General features: G+C 39.3%; 1 protein-coding gene across 3 annotated transcripts in view; it reads right to left on the bottom strand.

Moving 5' to 3' along the window:
* Window positions 1-17,045, bottom strand: part of CDKAL1 (CDK5 regulatory subunit associated protein 1 like 1) — a 634,266-nt gene that overhangs the window by 113,069 nt on the left and 504,152 nt on the right. For all 3 annotated transcript variants that reach the window (XM_070360762.1, XM_070360760.1, XM_070360761.1), the window contains one exon: window positions 10,632-10,694. In XM_070360762.1, the coding sequence (XP_070216863.1) occupies window positions 10,632-10,694 (63 nt within the window). The remainder of the gene's footprint in view (window positions 1-10,631; window positions 10,695-17,045) is intronic.

The following is a 17,045-nucleotide window of genomic DNA, read 5'->3' as shown; positions in this document are numbered from 1 at the left end:
CTTCCTTGAAAATAAGCTACGAGCACCTTTTAATTTTAACTTCTGTGTCTTCCAAGCAATTTTCCAAACAGGTTCCCCAGGTTAAAAAACACAGTCACAAGATTTTAGAGAACAAAAGTTAAATGAGTAACTTGTTTCATCTTCTTCATTAAAACAGTAAATGTTTGAAAAACCATCTGACACCGGTGTCAGTCTTTGACAGGGAGGCCAGGCACATTATTATACAAGGATGGGGTTAGGAATAGGAAGAAACTTGCGCATATCCTTCATGTTATATATAGAGGAGGTTTTAAACTCATTTTTTATTTAATTCTCTCTGGGATATTCTTTTCCCTTTCATCTTTCTATCTCAATTTGCCAAAATGAAAAGTGTAATGCACATACAACTGGGGTTGCCAGATAAAAACAAAACATCCATTTACATGTGAATTTCACATGAACGAATAAATTTTTAGTATAAGTAAACTCCAAATACTGCGTGAGACATACTTACACTAAAAAAAAAGAAAAGAAAAAGAAACAAACAACAACTTGTTGTTTATCTGAAGTTCAAGTGTAACTGGTGTCCTGTTTTGATTTGCTAACTGGCAACCTGACATGTTGGAAGGACTGATGCCGAAGTTGAAACTCCAGTATTTTGGTCATCTGATGCAAACAGCTGACTCATTGGAAAAGTCCATGATACTGGGCAAGATTGAGGGCAGGAGGAGAAGAGGGCGTCAGAGGATGAGAGGGCTGGACCGCATCACCAATGCAATGGACATGAACTTGGGCAAACTTCCGGAGATGGTGGGGGATAGAGAGGCCTGGCGTGCTGCAGTCCATGGGGTTGGAAAGGGTCAGACGTGACTGGGAGACTGAACAACACTGACAACCCAACATGCAACAGGCCTAATATGTCAAGTGGAGGGTGTGCTAGCTAAGCATGTTGTTGGGGAAGGCTGGTAAGTGACAGTAGTGCCTACTGGTGGTCAGACACAGAAAAAAAGGTTTTTTTTTGGTACAGGGTGTGTACCAAGACAGAAAGAGGCTGGTGATGCGTTTTAACTGCATGCAGAGGCTGATGGTAGAAGACCAGCCTGGGGGGTGACTGGTGGAACAGAGGGAGTTAAGCAGCTGAGGGCTGAGTGGTACACCACACACTCTGGCTCTCGATACTATGCAGTTCCTCTTCCCTCCTCTGCTGATTTCTTCCTCACGCTAGTGAATTTCATATAACAGCGACAGTAGAAAATGAGATACCTTTAGACTTGATAAATAATTTAGAATATAGTAACGGCCACTTCTATGTAGATTTTATTTTTTTTACTTGAGATATGATTGAAACACATTATGTTAGTTTCAGGTGTACAACATAACGATTCAATTTTTGTATATACTGCAAAATGATCAGAGTGGGTCCAGTTAACATATGTCCCCATACATGTAAGATATTTTTCTTTTAATGAGAACTTTAAAGATTTACTCTTTCAGCAATTTTCAAATACACACTACAAAATTATTAACTCTAGTTGTCATACTGTACATTGCGTCTCCATGGATTATTTGTTATAATCGAAAGTCCTATCTTTTGACTCCCTTCACTCATTTCTCCCACCTGCCACCACCACCTGACTCTGGAAATCATCAATCTGTTTTTTTGTTTGTTTTTTGAGTTTATTTTGCTTTGTTTTAGATTTCACATTTAAGTGAGATCATGCAGTATTTCTTTCTCTGCCTGACTTATTTCACTTAGCATAATGCCCTCAAGGTCCATTAGCAAGACTTCCCTTTTATCGCTAAATAATATTCCACCGTGTGTGTGTACATACACATGTTTTCCTTATCTGTTCACCTATCCATGAACGCTCATGTTGTTTTCATGTCTTGACTATTGTAAATAAGGTGCAATGAACAATGGGGTGTATATCTCTTGTAGAGTTAGTGTTCTTGTTTTCTTTGAATAAATAACCAAAAGTGGAATTGTTGGATCACTTGGTAGTTCTGTAGTTCTGTTTTTAATTTTTTGAGGAACTACCATACTGTTTTCCATAGTGGCTGACAATAGAATGCAAGGATTCTTTTTCTCCTCGTCCTCACCAACACTTATTTCTTGATTTTTTGATAATGGCCATTCTAACAGTTTGAGTTAATGTCTCACTGTGGTTTTGATTTGCACATCCCTGATGATGAGTGACGGATGATTAGTGATAAGGGCTTCCCTTATGGCTCAGCTGGTAAAGAATCTGCCTGCAGTGCAGGAGATCCCAGTTCGATTCTTGGGTCAGGAAGATCCGCTGGAAAAGGGATAGGCTATCCCTCTCCAGTATTCTTGGGCTTCCCTTGTGGCTCAGCTGGTAAAGAATCCACCTGCGATGCGGGAGACCCCGGTTCGATCCCTGGGTTGGGAAGATCCCCTGGAGAAGGGATAGGCTACCCACTCTAGTATTCTGGCCTAGAGAATTCCATGGACTGTATAGTCCATGGGGTCCCAAAGAGCTGGACACAACTGAGCAGCTTTCACTTTGATTCCTTTGACTTCGATGATCAGTGATGCTGAGCATCTTTGCAGGTGCTTGTTGGCCATCTGTATACCTTCTGTAAAATGTCTATTCAGATTCTCTGCCCACTTTTTAATTGAACTGTTTGTGAGTTACTTTGCTACTGAGTTGTATGAACTCTTTATATATTTCAGATGTTAATCTCTCATGAGATATAAGATTTGCAAATATCTTCTTCCACTTCATAGGCTGCCTTTTCATTTTGTTGATGGTTTCCTTTGCTGTGCAGCTTTTTAGTTTGATGTACCCCACTTGTTTATTTTTGCTTCTGTTGCCTTTTAGATTTTCTTTTGATTAATTTTTATCAATACTTTTACATTAAATGCTAGCAAAATATTTGATCATGAAGTTCATTTCTCCTTATTCCTGATATTTCCTGGGTGCAGCTGGGCAGAGAGGTATGAGGTAAGAGAGCATGCTACTAAATTAAACATTCTTAAATGAGGACCTGGGGAACTTTCTGATTTCTGATTTAGAACCCCAAATGCTAGCTGGGGTCCTGATAAATGGAACAGGTTTCCAAACTGTCCTGCTGGCATTTTCCCATCTCCATGTGACTTCAGTTCATTCTCTCCTCAACCTTTTTCTGGGCTCTAGGCTTATAGGCGGGCTTGTCCTATTTCTCTGGCTTGGATATCCCCTGCTGTTTTGGCCCTAAACACTCCAACCTTTAGTTGCAGCTTGTCCCGTCCCTACCCTCACAGATGCAAGCTGAGAGGAGAGCAAGGTGAACAGGTTCTGCAAACAGAGTGCCCAACAGTGCTTAATAGTCATCCGTTAGTCTCTGATGGTGGAAGTCCAGCTTAAAGGAAGTTTCCCTTGCCCCAGGCTGACGGTGGATTTATCAGATGGGGGAAGAGTGGAGGTGACGGTGGTAGTTCTCGCTGCTCTACTGGGTGCTTTGTGGGGAAGCAGTCTATGGAACCCCTGATGCTTTTCCCCTGGACTATTTGTATCCTCTCTCTCTCCTTATTTCTTCTCCCACCTCTGTGTCTACATGGAGTTTGCCTATTTAGATTTAGATTTGCAGGTGGAGGGTAAGAAGGCCCGTTTTGACCTGGCACTTGAGTCGCGCTCATCAATCCACCTTTATTAGAGCCTCTTCATCTGCAGACCTGCTGCTACTTGTGGCGCAGGGGTGATGAGCATGGCCTCTGGAGCTAAACTGCTCGGTAACTTACAGCTGTGTGACCTTGAGCAGTTTCTTAACCTATGCCTCAGTTTCATCATTTGTAAAACAAGGGATAATACTGAGTTGGCCAGAAAACTTCTTTGGGTTTTCAGTAAGATGTTACAGAAAACCCTGAACGGACTTTTTGGCCAATCCAATGACAGTACGGATAGAGTTGGTATGAAGGTTAAATGTGTATATGCAAAGCTCTGAGAACAGTACCGGTTACACAGTGTGCTTTAAGTAGTGTGATGATAATGATGATGATGATAATTCAATCAGATTCCAGTCTCCTTGCCAATCCTCAGGGAAACTGCCAGAGCAGAATTCTGACATCTATGGGTCCCTGGATATATCATTTTAACATACCACTAAAATCTTCATTATTTATATATACTTCGATACAACCTATCCCTGAAGTTACAGTAACAAAATAAATCAATGTGTTTAAAAAAAAAAGTTTAATTTTTAGAACAATGCCATGTTAGAAGGAAAAGAGAAAAATACAATGGTACAATATCAAAGTTAGGCCCCAGGAAGCATGACCCATTATTCAACTTGAATCACAAGCTGAGAAAAGTTAAAAATAAAGAAAATGCTTTTGGATCAGGTTGGCATGGATCAGGAAGCAAAAGGGTGTCTAGAGATACCTATTCTTGAAGCCAGAAATAGCAGAACTATATCTGCCTCTTTGGTAACAATCGTACGGTTACCTTGAGCAGGAAGCACAGATTTTACACCAAAAGAGCTCTTTAGAATGTCCATTATTTTGAGACTGAGTTACTCATACGACTTTAGTGTAGAGTTCCTGAGGCCAATGAAATGAGTTTAGTATTTACTGAAGTGCTCACTTCCCTGTGTTCCAAGGCCATAACCTGAGCATGGTTTTAGTATGCTGTATGCTCTTTAGTTTACTACAACTAAAACTATGGTTTTAGTATGAATGTGACAAAGGTAACAATAAGGGAACTCAATCAGACATTTATCCAATTGTTCCTGCTATTTAGCAACATCCCCCAAATTACTTTTTAAACAACTTTTAGTCTTTGCCAAAGATGGGGACTAGAGTTAAGTAAGTGCACAAATAGCTTTGCCCAACCTGCTGCAGAGAACCATTTTAAGCATGGCATAAACATGGCAAATCAATAACTTGTCTCTTCCTCTGCATGTGCCATGAAAATCTGGCTATCAAAGAGAGCTGGATCCATCAAGAACTGAAGTTGCTATTTCCAGAGAGCAGATAGCTCAAAGCCCAATAGGGCCAGCAGGCAATAATCCAAACCCGCATCTCCTTCTCTAAATGTACAACCCAAGGCACTCTGATGCTACTTCACTCCAAGCACAGGGCATGATGAAGGTTTGACAGTTCTGTAGCTGCCTCAGGATTGAGTCAAATGGCGGTGACTCTTCAAACATAAAGAACTGGATAAAGTAACTTCCATTTTAAATTACTAGACAGATGTGATTAATGGAAAAATGTAAATCAGTAGATGATTTTCTGAAATGAAACTGTTCCTTTGGCTTAAGTTGTGTTATGTGGATTTATGAAACTTGATGCCACAGAGATTACTAGTCTCTTAGGGAAGAAAGGACGGTATATAACCAAAGACTTCTTTTACCCAAGACTTCTGAAATAGATTGGGCTTCTGTCCAAATGAAGCTGCAAAAAATATAATTTTACACTTTCTATTACATAGTTCACTGTACACTAGTAGGTATGAATTCCAAGAAGTATTTGTATCCACAACAGTTCTTAAGGTAATCTTAGGAAGTGTGGATCAGGAAAACACACGTCAATTATTTTCGTATATTTAATACTGCAGGTAAGAATGCACTGTCCTGGACTTCCCTGGTAGCCCAGTGGTTGAGAATCTGCCTACCATGCAGGGCACACAGGTTCAATTCCTGGTCTGGGAAGACTCCACATGCCTCTGGGCAACTATGCCCATGTGCCACAAATAGAGAGTAGCCCCGGTCACTGCAACTAGAGAAGGTCTGTGCACAGTAACGAAGACCCACTGCAGCCAAAACCAACTCAGAAATTTGAAAAAATGCATTGTACTGATTCACTACTTACAAGTATTCACTCAAGTTATACCTAGAATAAGCTTTAGGATAAAAGTATAACAATTCTCAAAGGCTTTAATAATTTTAGACTATCTACTAAATAAATAATTGGGGGGAAGACAGATTCTACCCTTCTCATCTCTTAGGTTCTCATACATTTTCTGTCCCACCTGGTTAATTTTTTACCCAATTACCAATACATGTTCAACCACTCTTTGACTATTTCTCATCTATTAAACCACTATCTATAGTAATACATACTTCATTTATCCAACGTTATTAACAACCAGCTCTTCCTAAGAGAGTTTTCAGGATAAAGACGATTTATTCTGAAAAGATCAATGTTTGTAAAAATAGATTATACACATCTCTACAATTTTTTAAAGAAAACTTCTGCTTCCTGAGGTAATTTAGGTCCAATTATTTTACTCTGGGACTACAAAAACTGTATTATAGGGATATTTGGATGCACATTCAGTGGCCTTGGGCGGCTGCACGTTTAGAAGCCCTCTGTTAATGACTTAGAGCTTTTACGGCCAACCTCGGCCTTGCATTCATTTGCATGCGGGCACTTCTTAATGCAGCTCTGACTTCTTGAAGCAATAACCACCCTCTTTTTAACTGCTGCTAGAGTTGACTGTGGTACACATCTATGTTTGTTAGAACTATTTTTTTTTTTTTTTTAAGTGGACTATTTATGGATGGAGAACTGAAGAACTAATGAGGCAGGGAGAGAGAGAATTAGATGATTGTGACAGTCTGGGCCTAGGCTGGCTTACTTTCAGGTTCTGGGTTGTGTTTTTGATGGCTAAGATCGCTACACAAAAGACCTCCGGTTGAGTGATTTTCTGTCTATTCATATGCTAACTTCTCAAGTGTATTCAATTCACAGGCAGCTGTTTTTTTGGACACACATGAGTCTGTTTACAGTTCAAGCAATACATGTCTATGTGTGCAGGAAAAAATCATCAAAATAACACTGGTCACCAAAAGACAAAGAAAAGTTTACTTCACCAACACAAGTATGTTTCTACTCATGCGTGTCCACTGATTTATGTCGAAAATTATTCAAACAACAACAGTCACTAAAAGAAAATGAGAAGCCCGCTTCACAAAACACAGAAACTTTAACAGTGACAACCTGTTAAAAAGACTCACTTTTAATGGTCGAGTATATATTAATTCATATAGATTATCTATGTTGAGGAAGTATTGAATTGTGCAGATGTAAAAACCACTACAGACCTAAACAGATTGTGTACCTTTTCCTTTCCAAGTATGTTCATATTTTACAGTAGCATTTTATGATAGCAAATTATAAACATCTGTATTTAGCTGATAAACCTAGATTTCTCCCACACATAATTCTGATAGTATGTAACAAGAAAGAAAGGAAGGCAACAGGAAAGAGGGAGACATCTTATATATGCATGGCAATATTTTCTTCAGGTCAGAGACAAAAAGTATTAAAGCTAATCTGCATAGCTTTAATAACAACATTCTAATGATAACCTATTCCACCTATCCTTGACTTATCCAAAGAAGAAATGCAACTCCAGGTTGGCTGTCCTTGGCCTGGGAGACCTTTGGTCCTATAAGTTTGTGGTTAGCTGTGATGTGGTTTCAGAAATTCCAAGCTCTGTTTATTATGTGTTTATTAAAACAACAGAGGAAAGAATATAACGTACAAAACACAATCAGATTACCTGCGGCTACTGGATTTCCTTTACCAATGTTCCCTTTTTATTAGGATAGAGAAATGAGACTCAGGGTTTGGTCAAGCCTTTCTGTGTATGTTTACAAGAATTCCTAAAAACAATTTTTAAAAAAGATGAACATAGGACTAGAGATAACAATCCAAAGCGAAATTCTTCCAGGCTCCAGCAAAATTTGACTCAGAGTATTAAAAAAAACAAATTGAGTATTTTCCTCAAGATTCATCCTGAGTGCTCATTTTGCCCTAAGCTCTATTTGCTTTTTGCCACAGCACTTACAGAGAACCAACTGACCATTTACAACCTAAACAATGGCTTTCAAGTCTGATTAAGAAACTGCACCTGGCTTCACTCAAACAACAAATTTGTTTAACCTGGTGACTTTCCTGTGTCTGGGGTCAGGCAGGCACAGTCTCAGTTTGGCGGAGAAAAGGAGAGCAAACTTAAGTGACTCAGTGAGAACAAAACGGTGGGGCCGACGCCCCTTTTTCAATACAACGGTTTTAACGGTTTCTTGGAGGCAAGACTATCTTTTCAGTGACCCACTATAATTTGGGATGAACCCCCAGAAAGTTATGCCAACTTTAGAACAGGATCTGCATTTCTGGGTTTACTCAGCATTATGAACCTTCTGAAATGCTAAGTATTTCTTCTTGGGTACAAATTTACATCAAGGGGAAAATGAACAATTAAAAAAAATCTAGCTAGAGAAGAATAGAATACCATAACACTCACTCCCATGAGTAGACCATAGTGCTTTTTTTTTTTTTTTTTTTTTACTTCTGGCATAATTTTTACTATGGAAAATTTCAATCATATAAAAAAATACACAGAAGGATGAACCCCTACAAACCAATAATTTAGTTTTGATAATCATCAACGCAAGGCCAACCTTATTTTTACTGTGCCCTACCCATGTCCCCCTTTTAATTCTTTTTTAAAGCAAATCCAAGACAGCCTATATTTTATTTTTTATAAGCTTTCATTTACGACATATATATATATATAACCTGAAAGATCTCTCCAGAAAGCTCATTGAGCATGAGATGTTTAAACCAATTTTAACCACATCTTACAAAACATTTTACACTAAAATCTATCTGTCTAGAAAACTAATTTGAATATAATTGGGGAATTAAAATGACAAGGTAACTCAAATCACAATCTTCTATTATTTTACTTACGGAGAAAAAAGGAACATTCTAACATTGAGAAAACACTGCATGTCACTCAATGCCCATGATTCAAGAGACATGGTTAAGAGTAAAACAGTTAAACTTGCCTGAAAGGAGTTTAGAAAAACATGAAGAGGTGAGTAAGGGGGAAGGAGAAATTTTTCTAGAAAATTTCATCCTTTTAACTGCATATATAGAAAAAAACAGAATGCCATCAGGCTAAACCTTGGGTGCTTCAAAAATCACTCATCAAGCCGTCCAGCTACTTAACAGTAATTTATGACCGACCTAAAGCAAAGATCAAAGGGAGCTCCATCCAGCATTTATGTTCAGTTCCTCACTGCCTGATGACTAATTTGTAGAGGAATGAAGTCTTCACAGAGGAAGCCAAAATCATCTGAGGTGACTTTGATACAATGCCACAAAGGATATGAAGAGGAAGCCAGGAGAAGCTGTGAGTGGCTAAGCTCCATTAAGAGTTCTAATAAAAGAATAATGGAATTTCCCTTAACAGTGAATTCAAAAAATGTTAGAAGTGGGCAAAATTAGACAAGTCAGGCACAACCTCTGATTTGTCACAGCCTATTGTTGCTGCTGCTGTTAAATATTAACTTCAGCCACTGTTGCATTTATGTTAATTAAATGACACTGTCTAAAAAAAAAAAAAGGCGACTTTCCCATTGGACATCTGGCCAATCTCATTCCTCTGGCTGTCCTGTTACTTATCAGTCTGCACCTTCCGCCTACACTGTCAGACACTCCTGGCTTGCTCAAGCTCTTTCCAACAAATTGCTATTCTTCCGTGATCGATTTCACTTGAAAAATTTAACTTGAAATGATAAATGTTTAGTCTTGTACATCGCTGTGGTCACATGGAATACAACATCTCTTTTGACAGATTTTTGACGCTTAAGTCAACTGGTTACTATAGAAAAACCAGAAGCTATTCAAATTCTTTCAACTTCTATGAACAATTGGCACAATTTTTTTCCTCCTGAATCCAGACATCTCTGTATTCTCAAATGAAGAAAGTAGTTTTCACACTCCTTATTTTGGCTAGTTAAAAAATCCCTACCACATGTCTCTTTGTAAATTCATAGATAAAGATTTAAGTTTATATCAGCATTTCAACCGTGCAAATGTTTTTTGTTTGCTTCTGAAATCACCTCAAATTAACAGGTTTATCGGAACCTTACATGATATAGAAGATTTGAACAAGTCTCAGGATACTTTCATATATTTCCCCATGAAGATGCTGTATTGTGCATTTTCTTTAAAAAGTTAGTGGGCTTCTTCTTTTTTTTTTTTTAAGAATTTATGTTTTACAAATATATAGTAAAATACTTATCAGTGAGAAGAGGCTTAAGAATTTTTCAAAGACAGGGAGTGGAGAGTGTGGGGCATACATACAAGACGACTGGCTGTGGATCTATGAAGTTACTGGATGGATGGAGGGCCAAGGTCATTAACTATGTGGTCTTCGGTACAGCAAAGCTCTCGGGAGTGAGTATTTCAGGTATAATTCTAGGCACTGCTTTCTGTTAGAGTGTTTTTTTTTTTTTCCTTAAGAAATAGAACTTTCTGTCAGGAGCAACGGTGAACCGAGAGTTGGCAGATAATATTCTATCTTCATCAATTCAAAAGCCAAGTTCATTTACTACACTGTTTGGAAAGGAAAAAACCCACTAATCAAGAAACACCCCCAAATCTGTCTTTTCACAGTCTTTGAGGCTTCAGTGACAATATGTAACCAGATTTTAATGTGAATACAGAAGAATATTTTAGTTCAGAAATACAAATTTTCTCTCTTCTTTACAAGAGATAAAGAGTTAAAAATTAAAACTGAAATATAAATGTAGTTGGTAGAAGTGTACTTCCAAATCACTGTGTACTGGCGAACCCGGTGCTCTACGTTCAGAAGCACTTCTATTACCCAATCACACTGATAACACGCTGCTCTTACCTTGTGATCGTATGGATTGTACGAATGAAATATCCGAGAGAGCTCTTTTGTTCTTTGTTTTTTCTGTGGGAGAAAACACAAACCTTTGAGTTGACAGGTGGCAAAAATACACACATGTGTATATATCTAAATGTAGATCTCTAGCTCTATCTCTCTATCTACTTTATGACATTATTTTGAGATTTTTTTCCTTTGTGCAGGCCGAGGACCTACATGGTTAATTTGGGATGAATGGATACAACCAGAAACCAAGGCCACTTGACGGTCATGTGGATCACTGTCACAGGCCAGCCAGGCAGTCTCTTTATGCAAAGTTTCATAATTACAGCTCTACTTATTACAAATGCATATATTCAGACACTAAAAAAAATATATATGAGAAGAAAGAAAATACATTTAGAACACTTTCGGTTTCACAGCAACACCAACTTCTGTTACTCTGAGTTGGGCACGAGCAAGGCTTCCCTGGAGGCTCAGTGGTAAAAGAATCCACCTGTAATGTGGAAGCTGAAGGAGACACAGGTTGGAGCCCTGGATCGAGAAGATCCCCTGGAGGAGGGAGTAGCAACCCACTCCAGTATTCTTGCCTGGAGAATGCCATGCACAGAGAAGCCTGGTGGGCTAGAGTCCACAGGGTCACAAAGAGTTGGACACAACTCAAGTGACTTAGCACGCATGCATGCATACATATATATGACTGCTATAGATATAATGGTGTCTCACACACAGTAGGCACTCAATAAATATTTGCTGAACTAATGAATAAATGAATATACCTGAGTTAGACAGGCATATACCAACTGTATCAGTAATGACAACACATGACTCTCATACACAGTTACGAGAAGAAAAGCCCCCTTCACTTCTCATGATGTCTTCTTCATTACAAGAAGTGAGTCTTCTCCATCTCCTTACCCCCAGCATCTGTGATAATGAAGGGTGCTATTCTCTTAGGAGAGGTGACTGTAAGAATCAGCTTGTTTACTTTTGTTTTACTGATTGTTTTGTTTACTAATTGTTTAATCAGCATGTTAATCCACCTTCCCGTAACCACTGTGAGAAATTTTGTGGATGGTTTCAGACTTTCTGTGCATGTATCTTCACACACAACTGATAACTTTTACTTTCAAAGAAAAAGGATCATTCTGTATACATTCTTCTGAAATTTACTTTTTTTCCACTTCACTATTTATCCTTGCCAAACTTAAGTGCCTGTATATCCAGCACTGTGATCCCTTAAGAGTTCTAAAATCCCAAAACTCCTGAAATCTGAACTTTCTTCCTTCAATGCATTTCAATTTATAAATATAACGATAATCTTTGCACAAACATCTAGGCCAGCTTGAGAGTGTGCGTTTTTTAAAAGGATAAATTATGGAAGTCCAGTTGCAGAATCAAGGAGTAGGCATGTTTATTACCTTGATAGGAACAGCCAGGCAGCCCCCTCCTCCAGAGAGTAGACCAACCTTCCCCTCACCAAGAGTGAATGAAAAAAGGGATTATGGCTTAGGTTGGAAATTCTTAATTTCTCTTTTCTGTTTAAAGGTTAGAACATTTATAAATTTAGTGAAAAGATAAGACATTTTAAAAAACAGGTATTAAACACCATCCCAGCTGCTGATTATAGAATGCATTTCTTGTATTTAGATTTTCTGTATCATAGAGTTAGCCCACTTTAGTTCAATTCAGTTGCTCAGTTGTGTCCGACTCTGTGACCCCATGGGCTGCAGCATGCCAGGCTTTCTTGTCCATCACCAACTCCCAGAGTTTGCTCAAACTCATGTCCATCGAGTCGGTGATGCCATCCGAACATCTCATATACCACATCTTAAAATTCTGTCATGAGAGTGGCCAGTCTGTCCTTAAGACTGCTCCCATCTGGCTTCTGGGTCTACTCTGATGTTGTTGATCCTTGGCCAGTACCCATGTTTCCTTTCTTTAAACTCCAGTCTCCTCCTGAGCACACCCATTGCACCTCCCCAGGGTGAAATCCACAAAGATCTCCAGCATAGGTCCTACATGACCTTTGGCATCTACCTGGTTGCAGAGTCAGAGCTATTATCACTGAGGCCCTTGTGTTAGAGTCATTTGTACACACTCACGGGTTTCCTACAGATTAGTTCTCTACTTTGGAACTATCTTTGGAGCCCAATTCAAGTAAGCAGTCCTTCAAATCACTTGGCCTGTTTCCACATTCTGACACCCACTAGCCGACATCCCTCCCTGCAGCTCAGCCAAAATCCCCACTTCCCCTGTCTACCTCTGAGCCATGTTGCTGACCACCTGGCTGCCCTAACTCCATTTCTCTGGAGAGCAGAGATGTATGTCTAACTGTATGGAAAAGTTTCATGGCTCTCCAAGCCCTGGCATCTGTTCTGAACAGGTCACCTGCCCACCAGAGTTTTCATTAGCTTCTAATTTTCTCTTTCCTCTCCATACACCCACTTAGCTGGTTTAACAGTTCTTGGCTTATACTTCAATCAGAAGAGAAATGACGGATATTAACACTTCCTTTGGTAGGAGACAATATAAAACACTGGGGAAAAAAATTTTTTTTTTTTTCAGAAAGGAAATTATGCTAGAGAAGATAAAATAGGTGGCATATCAGTACTCAGCCTACGGGGTCTCCCAGGACTGATCAGTCCAAAAACGGTAGAGCTCCCAGCTTGAGTCAGCAAGTGGATAAGGGATAGGCAGAGGCAGTTTGGTGCGGCCTTTTATGTGGGTTTGGGTTTTAAAACCCAAATATACCTTCTATTATTTGGGGAAGAAAGTAGGGTATAAATAAATAGCAAGTAACACTATTCAGATTAAACCCCAAAAGCAGACAGTGAAGAAAGAATGCCCTTTTGTCTGACAACAAATTTACTATATACAACTACAGTGAAGTCTTGGCTGTGACTATGGAAGGCTACATATTATTAGTCCAGTTAACTGAAGACCACTGCTGTTTTTCCTGTGAGGTCAGAGTCATGTAGCCCAGAGCTGCATCTTCTGGGATCTAGAATAGGGGTTGACAAATGAGGGCCCCTGGGTCAACTCAGCCTGTTGTCTGTTTCTGCAAATAAAATGTTAATGAAAAATAATAGTCACACTCACTTGCTTATGTATCATCTATGGCTGACTTCACTCCATAACAGCAGAATTTGAGTGGTTGCAACAGAGACTCTATAGTTCATAAATGCTATCTGACCCTTTACAAAAAAAGTTATAGAAATAGCCATCTCTGATCTATTCACAGAATCTCTATCTTTGACCATGTCCACTTCTGGCAATAGTCCTGTGACCCCCAAATTAAATGAACAACTATTTGTCCAGCAAAGTTCCTTGTTCCTTTTGCTCACTGAATGAAGACAGTTCAAGAATCAATCATAACCTATATTGACACATCAGGATGAACATATCAAGGAAAATATCAATTAGCTGTTTTTTCAGGATTTTGCATTCTGAGCATTCTATACTCAGAGAATGTTACAAGTTGTTTTTGAGAGCATGCTGAAATAGATATAGGGCTTTTGGAGCTTTCTGTAGTCACATTATAACTGCTGGTGACAGAAACTTTGAGAAGAGACCCTTTACTAAGTTCTAGCACTAAAGCCAAGTAGCAGGTTTTGTGTACAAGTAACTAAAGTAAGCCAGTTGCTAGTGAGCCAGTTTCTCACACACAGACCATGTTAACAATACGAAGCTACAAGACTTGTTGAGCCTTGCTATCAGCAGTTTTAACTGAAACTAAAAGCTGAGCCAAAAATGGAATAATTAGGTATTTTCCTATTGCATCACAGTGTGTGTCTAAATTACCTCCCACTTTTTCGCCTGTTAAAACAAACATCTCAGTCATGCAACCACCTGTTAATTCTCCAAGTGTTTAAAAAGTAAACATGTTAAACAAGTTGTGTGATGAACTTGGAATGAGGGTGGCCACAGTACAATAAGTATGGCAAACACCTCCCCAAGAACTGTGTAAGGTGCCTTCAAGTCCACCTCATCACTAAGCTCAAGGTCCAGGTCACAGAGATGTGCGTGCATGCTCAGTCGTGTCCGACTCTTTGCAACCCCATAGACTGCAGCCCACTAGGCTCCTCTGTCTGTGGGATTCTCCAGGCAAGAATACTGGAGTGGGTTGCCATGCCCTCCTCCAGGGGAAGTCAGAATCTCACTCTGCAAGGACAGAAAACACCAATGACCCCTTTTATGTTCATGTTTAAATTCCCTTTCAGACAAAACCAAACAAAATTAAAGGTCCTAGGGGAGAATTTTTTTTAACAGTTCAGGTTTGCAGATAATGTAATTATTTCAGTTTTCATCAAAGATAACAATAGAGCTCAGATCTGAAAGGCATTACACATGTGATGAGAACCTGTATTTCGAACAAGATCAAAATATAATCAATTGAGTTTTAACAATATCCACCAATTTTACTTCTCCTGGTTCCCCAAACGAATTCAATGCTTTCTGGGCCCATTCTCTATTTATAGGTTAACGTTTTCTAAAATAAAATAGTGCTGAGTATAAGGTGAAACTGCAATAACTCTACATATGGATTCTCAAAAACAGGAAAACCTACAAGCTTTCAAGGAGTTTGATGTGTTTAAGGTATGTTCTAATAAAACTCAAGTGTTTCAGCAGGTCTTCATCATACTTTGTGGTAAGAAGACAAAAGAACAAGTTTGAGTTTCAATGGACTGACTGCTGGTTTCTGGTTCTGTCTATAAGGAACTTGGAAGTTACTATTCTGAAACACCAGCAACGTGTCTTAGACCCAGACGAGAGCAAAGGACACGAGGAACACTGCCCCCCCCGCCCCCCCCCCACCCTCAACTGGAGAGACCAACAAGCAACCGAGCAGAGCAGGGCCTTGCTGGGACCAGAGTTGGGGCAGGGAAACCCGAACAATAATTACTGGAAGCTCAGTGCTGACAACTTTGGGAGTTAAGGACTCCGATGGGATCCAGTTGTAGGGACCCCCACAAGGCTGTGAGATTTACCAGCAGAAGCCCCATAGAAAAATCAGAGAAAAATCCCCTTGGGCTTCTGGCAGGAGGAGGGGGAAAATGAATCATTTTGGAATACACCAGTGCATTTTGCTCTTCACAAGGTCTGCCCCCAAGAGAAGCTAGCTAATCAGAGCCTAACCTGCTAGGGTTATTACCTAACTGACCTCGGAAGGGAACACACAGCTCCAGCCCACCTCACCGTCCAATCCCACCTAAAGAGAGAGAAAAACATTGAGAAACACTTGTGAAGATCACAGTGCAGAGGCCTAGGCTGACTGAGAGACTGAGACGCAATCACAGGAATACATAACACTTCCCCCCACACACATCTTGCCATATTATTAAAGGCAGTTCCTTTTAACCAGGACACCATATCTGATGATCAAGAAACATCACAAGGTATGTCAAAGGAAAAAATCACCCACAATTTGAAGAGACAGAGCAAATGTCACAACCAGACATGGCAGAGATGTTAGAATTATCATAAAGCAATTATGATTAATACACTAACATCTCTAATGGGTGAAGCAGACAGCATGCAAGAACAAATGGACATTGGAAGCAGAGAGAGAGAAATGCTAAGAAAAAAAAAACAAATGTTAGAGATCAAAAATAATGTAACAGAAATGAAGAATGCCTTTATGGGCTTATTAATAGAGTGAACACAGCTGAGGAAAGAATCTCTGAGCTAGGGGATATTTTGATAGAAACCTCTAAACTGCAAAGCAGAGAATAAACACTAAAAGAAAAGAGAATATCCAAAGATTGTGAGATAAAAGGTATAACATATATGCTATTGGACTTATAGCAGGAGAAAAAAGAGAGGGGAGAAGACAAAATAACTTGCAGTAAGAATGACCAAGAATTTCCCCAAACTAAGGTCAAATTCTGGAAAATTCTGGAACTAAACCACAGATTTAGGAAGCTCAGAGAACATCAAGCAGGACACATGCCAAGAAAACTACACCTTGCTATATCATCTTCAAATTACAGTAAATCAAAGATAAGAAAAAATCTTGAAAAATGCCAGAAAGGAAAAAACACATTACCTGCAGAGGAGCAAAGGTAAGAGTTATATTAAACTTCTCTTCAGGAACCTTGCAGGCAAGGAGAGAGTAGAATGAAGTATTTGAAGTGTTGAGAGACAAAAATCCACCAACCTAGAATTCTGTACCTTGAATAACGATCCTTCAAAAATAAAGGAGCAATTAAGACCCATATCACGTATGCGTGTGAGAGTTGGACCATTAAGAAAGCTGAGCACTGAAGAATCGATGCTTTTGAACTGTGGTGTTGGAGAAGACTCTTGAGAGTCCCTTGGACTGCAAGGAGATCCAACCAGTCAATCTTAAAGGAGGTCAGTCCTGAATATTCATTGGAAGGACTGATGTTGAAGCTGAAACTCCGATACTTTGGC

The sequence above is a fragment of the Bos mutus genome, chromosome 23, assembly GCF_027580195.1.
Source record: "Bos mutus isolate GX-2022 chromosome 23, NWIPB_WYAK_1.1, whole genome shotgun sequence".
In the NCBI taxonomy this organism is placed as follows: Eukaryota; Metazoa; Chordata; class Mammalia; order Artiodactyla; family Bovidae; genus Bos; species Bos mutus.
This window is presented reverse-complemented; position numbering and strand designations above follow the sequence as displayed.